The sequence below is a fragment of the Camelina sativa genome, chromosome 3 (assembly GCF_000633955.1).
Source record: "Camelina sativa cultivar DH55 chromosome 3, Cs, whole genome shotgun sequence".
NCBI classification, from domain to species: domain Eukaryota; kingdom Viridiplantae; phylum Streptophyta; class Magnoliopsida; order Brassicales; family Brassicaceae; genus Camelina; species Camelina sativa.
In genome coordinates, this window is record NC_025687.1 from 13,299,541 (window position 1) to 13,307,169 (window position 7,629).

The following is a 7,629-nucleotide window of genomic DNA, read 5'->3' on the forward strand; positions in this document are numbered from 1 at the left end:
TACCATTTATTGTCTATCATAAATTTCACTGCAGGATCTAAATATTATGTGTATTTAATACTTTTGCAATGATTTGGTTATTTTGTTAATATGTGAAACCTACAAAACTGAAACATGTGTACAGTTTAACAATTATTATTAGCAATAAACACATGTACAATATCTTCAATTAACATTCCTTTCACAACAGATTCAAACACTGAATTTTGATAAATTTTTGTAATAAAAAATATGTTTCATTTTATTTGATTTTTTTCCAAAATTTAAAATTAAAATTTTTTGAAATGTCTTTTTAGATTTTTGATGCATATTTTTGGTATAAATTTAAATTTTATCCTATTACTTTCGAGGAATAAAAATGCATTCAAGAGGATGAGCCAAATCTAAGAAAAATCTTAATCCCGAACCTTCATCCATATTGATTTTATCTCCTTTGATCTCCCAATCAAAACACTGCACCAACACTCCAATTGTGGTTTCTACTAAGGTATAGCCAAGATTTAATCCAGGACATCCTCTCCTGCCGGCGCCAAAAGGGAGGAACTTCATTGCTTGTTCTTTTCTATCCTCCTCTTGCCCTAATATTGACGCAGCTAGAAACCTTTCTGGCTTAAACTCATTAGGATCTTTCCAAGAATTAGGATCTCTCATCACTGCATAAGCATTGATGACAAGTGATGTTCCTTCAGATATGTGAAACCCTCCGATCGTACAGTCCTGTGTAAATTCTCTTGGCAATACTGCTCCTACCGGATGCAATCTTAGAGATTCTTTTACAACTGCTTGCAAGTAAGGGAGTTTTGGTAGATAAGTTTCTTGAATTAACCTTGATTTTCCCACCACAAAATCAATTTCTTCTCTCAATCTTTCAAGGATCTTAGGATTATTAATGATTTCTGCCATTGCCCACCGTGTCGTCGAAGAAGAGGACTCACCGGCTCCAAAAAAAAGCTCCTAAAAATTGCACTTTTTGTTTAATATGATGATATTATTTGTTTGCATTCTCATTGAAATATTACTACCAGTGAGAGGATAGTCATTTACCGCTAATAATGCCTTGATATGGTTTCTAGTGATCTTATATTTTGTTTTTTCATCTCGATAAGCTGCCAACAATGCATCCATGAATTCAGTACCTTGATGCTTGTCCACTTGCTCTTCGTAATTCACAAGAATATTTTCCAGCAGCTCCTCAAATTTATTTGAAACCTGCATTATCTCATTCTTTAACAAAGAGATCCCTAGCTTCTCAAGCGGCTTATGAAATATTTGTTCCACACAAAACATGCGGGACAAGTCAGCTAACTGGATAGAATATTCCGAAACTTTTTTTCCATCATTGTCCTCCACTGAAAAACTACTTCCCAAACTCATTTTGCCAAGGGTGTTATTAACGAGTATCCTTGCTTCCTCACCGATCTTGAGGGTTTCTTTCTTCATCGCTTTATCAAGCAGATTTTTGTGGAACCTCTCTAGCTCAAGTTCACGAATGCTACGTGAACGTTCTAGCGCTTGGGGTCCGAGTGCCTTAGACATGATTAGTTTCCTCATGAATTTCCAGTCGTCTCCGCAAGAAGCTCTAAAATATCCAAAAGAACCAAACACAATGCATTCATCGATAGCAATAGCACCACGGAAGGAGACATTTGTGTCATGGGCATTGAAGATCTCGTGAGCTGCTGAGGCAGAGGACACAAGAACGATGGGGACATGAAAAATGCGAAGATGGAGAAAAGGTCCGTATTTGGACGATATTTTTTGAAAACACTTGTGGATTGAGTCAAAGAGGAGAAGGTGAAGATGACCAATGATCGGAAGAGAAGGAGCGCTTGGAGGCAGATCAATTCCATTATTTGGTTTCTTTAAGAAGTAAACAAAGAGAAAGAGAGTTGGGAAGAGGAATATGAGACCAAATATGAAACAATGTAGAAAATCAAAGCTGACCATTGTTGTCATTGTTGCTCAAAAGCGACGAGGAGGGAAATAAATTAAAACCATATACATAAGAAGTTGGATATGAATCTCAAATTATATATCAAAGGTTGCTTGCTTGTATACAATATTCGTGAGAAGTTTAGACTTCTATAAAATTCTTCCAAGGTGACAATGTTATGAAATGGACATCAGATCATACGTAATGCATGAGATATATTTATTTTATTAGATAAAATAACGAATAAAAAAAAAGAAAAATATAACACAAAACTAATTGGATGGTTTCTCTTTCGATCAACTAGCAAGCAACAAATTTGTAAGATGGTAGAGACTTGCTTATAGAAGCAATCTCATAAAAGACATAAACTTTGCCGCTATTATAGTGTATACGTAATTTTTTAGATGTCTATCTTACATGATACACCTATCGAACTACGTTTAGTTTACGATATTGTGTGTGTTGTAGCAACTTGTATTGTGTGTGTTCGCAAAGAAACTATTAGAGAGAGACACACGAAGAAGAGAAGACAGCTTAAAGGAACTCATTCCAGGAGGCAGGAGCTCCAGATCGTTCACTCCTCTATCTCTTTAAATATCATCCAAAGGGTATGTGATGCTTTTCTCAACCGACACATAAATGTTAGAATATACGTTTCCTAACTGACATTTATATATATGTAGGCATAGTATGCCCTCTCTCCCTTTGCAATACTAACCAAATTCTTAATTACAGAAAAAAAAAAAATGTAACTTCATAAATAACACAACAGTTTGATATATTATCATAATTCCAAATATTATTTTCCATGTTTTGTAAATAGCCTATATAACTTTCTCTTCTAATGAATTACACATTATTCAGCAAAATAAAATATTTGCATGTTTCTACATGGGTAGCTTATTCTCTTAATACATGTTTAAGACGTGCATAAAACTTTTTAAAATTGAATGAGAATAAACTTAATTCACGTCAACTTACTATAATTAAGACTACGTTGCAAACACATTCTCTAATAGTTTTTGATATGTCTAACAATTTTGTAACCTACTTTACAAACACCGTTAATAAATAAAAATATAACTGTCGGAATCTTTTTCATTAAATTTTATATCTAACAGCAAAAAAAAAAAAAAATTGTTCAGATATACCATTGTACTACATTTAAAATTTAATGCTTTTACCCTTACCATTTTTTTATTATAAATTTATATATTTACTGTATCAACTAACTTAATTTTATTCACATTTTATAAACTAACATGATAAACTCATTCGTTTCTTACTAATTTGTTAACAAATTTAATTAAAAGAATAAAGTACAAAAAGGAATGTTTTTATAGGCTATTATTAGCTAGATCATTTAGTATAATAGGTAAACATTATCTTTTACGACCAGCATAATCTGTTAAAAAAACAGATAAACCAAAGATAAATTATACAATGTTGGAAACTCGACATAGATATTACTAATAATTGCATTCGAATTATTTAGAGAATCGAATAAAGCAATTAAAAAAAAAAAAAAACTGAATGATTTTAGAAAAAAAACAAAATGATTTATAAGCATTCTTCTTACAGTCAGAATCACGATAATTCACCTGTCTCCCCCGGTCAACGCTTTTTATTTAGACTCACTCTTCTCTTCTCTTCAAAACAAACAAACTTACTCACTCTCTCTCTCTCTCTCACTCTCTCTCTCTCTCTTCTCAAAAACACAACCACCATAATAGCTTCACCGCCATATCCACCGGAGAAGAAAGAAACATGTATCTTTATCTCTTTCTCTTCCTACTTTTCCCAACCATCTTCTCTCTCAACCAAGAAGCTTTCATTCTCCAGCAAGTCAAACACTCTTTAGACGATCCTGACTCGTCTCTCTCCTCTTGGAACTCCACCGATGATTCCCCTTGTCGGTGGTTCGGCGTTTCTTGCGGCGGCGATTTCACCTCCGTCACTTCAGTCGACCTCTCCGGCGCTAATCTCGCCGGTCCTTTTCCTTCCGTCATTTGTCGTCTCTCAAAACTCGCGGAGCTCTCTCTCTACAACAACTCTATCAACTCCACGCTTCCTCTCGACGTCGCTGCTTGTAACCGTCTTCAGCTTCTCGATCTCTCTCAGAACCTTCTCACCGGCGAGATTCCTCACACTCTCGCCGATATCCCCACCTTGGTCCACTTGGATTTGACCGGAAACAACTTTTCCGGTGATATTCCGGCGAATTTCGGAAAGTTTCAGAACCTTGAGGTTCTCTCTCTCGTCTACAACCTCTTAGACGGGACGATTCCTCCGTTTCTAGGCAACATCAGCTCCCTTAAGATGCTGAACCTTTCGTACAACCCGTTTAGTCCGAGTCGGATCCCGCCGGAGCTCGGGAACTTGACGAATCTCGAGGTCATGTGGCTCACCGAGTGTCATCTAATCGGACAGATCCCTGACTCGCTGGGTCGACTCAGCAGACTCGTTGATTTGGACCTTGCGCTCAACGACCTCGTTGGTCCTATACCTCGTTCGCTCGGCGGTTTGAGTAGCGTCGTTCAGATTGAGCTTTACAACAACTCGTTGACCGGAGAGATTCCACCGGAGCTCGGGAATTTGAAATCGCTGAGACTTCTCGACGCGTCGATGAATCAGTTGACCGGGAAGATACCGGAGGAGCTCTGTCGAGTTCCGTTGGAGAGTTTGAATCTGTACGAGAACAACCTAGAAGGTGAAGTTCCGGGGAGTATAGCTTTGTCTCCGAACTTGTACGAGCTCAGGATCTTCGGAAACCGGTTAACCGGAGAATTACCAAGAGACCTCGGTCGAAACTCGCCGTTGAGATGGCTTGACGTTTCGGAGAACGAGTTTTCCGGCGAATTACCGGCGGATCTGTGCGAGAAAGGGGAGCTAGAGGAGTTGCTGATCATTCACAACTCATTCTCCGGCGCTATAGCGGAGACTCTCGGCGATTGCAAAAGCTTGACACGTGTCCGGTTAGCTTATAACAAATTTTCCGGTTCAGTTCCTACCGGTTTCTGGGGATTGCCTCATGTGTACTTGCTTGAGCTCATCAACAACTCCTTCTCCGGTGAGATTGCCAAGTCCATCGGAGGCGCTTCGAATCTCTCGCTGTTGATTCTCTCCAACAACCAATTCACCGGATCTTTACCGGAGGAGATTGGGGTTTTGAACAATCTTAATCAGTTGTCGGCAAGTGGGAACAAGTTCAGTGGCTCGTTGCCTGTTAGCTTGATGCAGCTTGGGGAACTAGGTATTCTTGATCTTCATGGTAACCAGTTCTCAGGGGAGTTAACTCCTGGAATCAAATCTTGGAAGAAGCTCAACGAGTTGAACTTAGCCGATAACGAATTTACCGGTAGGATTCCAGATGAGATAGGGAGTTTGTCAGTCTTGAACTATCTTGATTTATCTGGTAACCAATTCTCTGGCAAGATTCCGGTTTCATTGCAGAGTTTGAAGCTAAACCAGCTGAATCTTTCGTATAACCGGTTATCAGGTGACTTACCGCCTTCTTTAGCGAAAGAAGTGTATAAGAACAGCTTCATTGGCAATCCTGGATTGTGTGGGGCTATCAAGGGTTTGTGTGACTCTGGGGATAAAGCTAAGAAGAGAGGCTTATGGCTTCTCAGGTTGATTTTTGTACTTGCTGCGATTGTGTTTGTTGCGGGTGTTGCTTGGTTCTACTTCAAGTACAGGACTTACAAGAAAGCAAGAGCTATTGAGAGATCCAAGTGGACTTTAATGTCGTTCCATAAACTCGGGTTCAGTGAGCATGAGATTCTCGAAAGCTTGGATGAAGACAATGTGATTGGAGCTGGAGCTTCGGGTAAAGTGTACAAGGTTGTACTCACCAATGGAGAAACTGTTGCGGTCAAGAGGCTGTGGACAGGGTCTGTTAAGGATACTGAAGACTGTGATCCGGAGAAAGGTAACAGACCTGGAGTTCAAGATGAGGCCTTTGAAGCTGAAGTTGAGACATTGGGTAAGATTAGGCATAAGAACATTGTGAAGCTTTGGTGTTGCTGTTCCACTAGAGACTGCAAGCTCTTGGTTTATGAGTATATGCCTAATGGTAGCTTGGGAGATTTGCTTCATAGCAGTAAAGGAGGAATGTTGGCATGGCAAACGAGGTTTAAGATTATCTTAGATGCGGCTGAGGGGCTTTCGTATCTTCACCATGATTGTGTTCCTCCGATTGTGCATAGAGATATTAAGTCCAACAATATTTTGATTGATGGAGATTATGGTGCTAGAGTTGCTGATTTTGGTGTGGCTAAAGCTGTGGACTTGACCGGAAAAGCCCCTAAGTCGATGTCAGTGATCGCTGGTTCATGCGGTTATATTGCACCAGGTTAGTCTTATGATTCAACTTAAATGTGCTTGCATGATTATAATCATCAGTTTTGCTTATGGTAGTAATGCTCATTTAGTACATGTTGCACGGAGATTCAGATGAACCACATTTAAGTTTTTTTATTAGTTGAGACTTAAATGAGCATTCACTATCTATTGAGACATGTCTGATACCATGGCTCCACACCTTCTCACTTCTCCATTAATGGAATATTTCAAAAAAAAAATTTATTTGTTTGTTTGTTTGTTTGTTTCCCTCCATAACTTTTGATTTCAAACTACTTTGCAGAATACGCATACACGCTTCGTGTGAACGAGAAGAGCGACATCTACAGTTTCGGGGTAGTGATCCTAGAGATAGTGACTAGAAAACGCCCAGTTGATCCAGAACTTGGGGAGAAGGATTTGGTGAAATGGGTTTGCACTACACTAGACCAAAAAGGCATAGAGCATGTGATAGACCCGAAACTCGACTCTTGTTTCAAAGAAGAGATAAGCAAGATCCTCAACGTCGGGCTTCTCTGCACGAGTCCGTTGCCCATTAACCGACCCTCGATGAGGCGTGTGGTTAAGATGTTGCAAGAAATTGGCGGTGGAGACGAGGAAAGCCAAAACAAGATAAGAGATGACAAAGATGGCAAGTTAACACCTTATTACCACGAAGAAACCTCAGACCAGGGAAGTGTAGCTTGAGAGACCGTACCACAAAATGGAGATAGAAAGTGTTTTTTTTGCCCAAAAACAAAAAAAAAGCTCTCTCAATTTTTGGTGCTTGAAGCTGTGAATTAGGGGCATTGAATTAGAGATTGTTGAGTTTTTATATTATATATATCAAGAAAAAAAAGTTTCTAATTCAGTGTTTCAGTCTCCACTGTAAAGCAAGCTACTGTAGTAAGTTAGTAACTAGTAACTCTGGTTTGTAAGAGTTCTTTTTTTCTATATTTCAAGTAAATGCGAATGAAAAAAATGCGATAATCTGGCGTTAACATGCATTTAAAGAGTTTCCATATTAGGTGTACACAGATTCAAGGTAATTGTAGGAACATGTCTGTGTGAAACCTGAATCTTTTTAAAAGCGTGGGCTCTCTCTCTCGTTTTTAGTGAAACTCTTTGGAGGCTCGTGTACAGTATCTGTCACTGTAGATTCACATGGCTCTTAAATTCTCAACTTTTCTCATACTACCTTTTCGACTCTTTCCAAAGAAAAAAAAAGAATTCAGGTTCTGTTATTTCATTTACTTACTCTATCCGTACGTGAGGCATCAGATATGTAATCAGACTTGGCACATGAGATGACTAATATCAACTTTTCCTGCGAAAAAGATCTCTCTTACTTCTTC

At 38.7% G+C, this 7,629-nt stretch overlaps 2 protein-coding genes across 3 annotated transcripts in view; one reads left to right on the plus strand and one right to left on the minus strand.

The window, feature by feature from the left end:
- On the minus strand, window positions 263-2,080 carry LOC104776907 (cytochrome P450 705A5-like). Its single transcript, XM_010501071.1, has 2 exons — window positions 1,045-2,080; window positions 263-954 (listed from the first exon to the last, which is right to left on the minus strand). The coding sequence occupies exons 1-2, from the start codon at window positions 1,954-1,956 to the stop codon at window positions 340-342; spliced, it is 1,527 nt and encodes a 508-aa protein (XP_010499373.1). The 5' UTR covers window positions 1,957-2,080; the 3' UTR covers window positions 263-339.
- LOC104776908 (receptor-like protein kinase HSL1) overlaps window positions 3,534-7,629 on the plus strand; it is a 6,943-nt gene continuing 2,847 nt past the window's right edge. The window contains exons 1-2 of one of the 2 annotated variants that reach the window (XM_010501072.2): window positions 3,537-6,287; window positions 6,579-7,264. In XM_010501072.2, coding sequence (XP_010499374.1) covers window positions 3,701-6,287; window positions 6,579-6,982 — 2,991 coding nt within the window. In that variant the 5' untranslated portion in view covers window positions 3,537-3,700 and the 3' untranslated portion in view covers window positions 6,983-7,264. Of the gene's footprint in view, window positions 6,288-6,578; window positions 7,265-7,629 lie in introns of those variants that run through there. The other variant, XM_010501073.2, reaches the window with a different exon arrangement.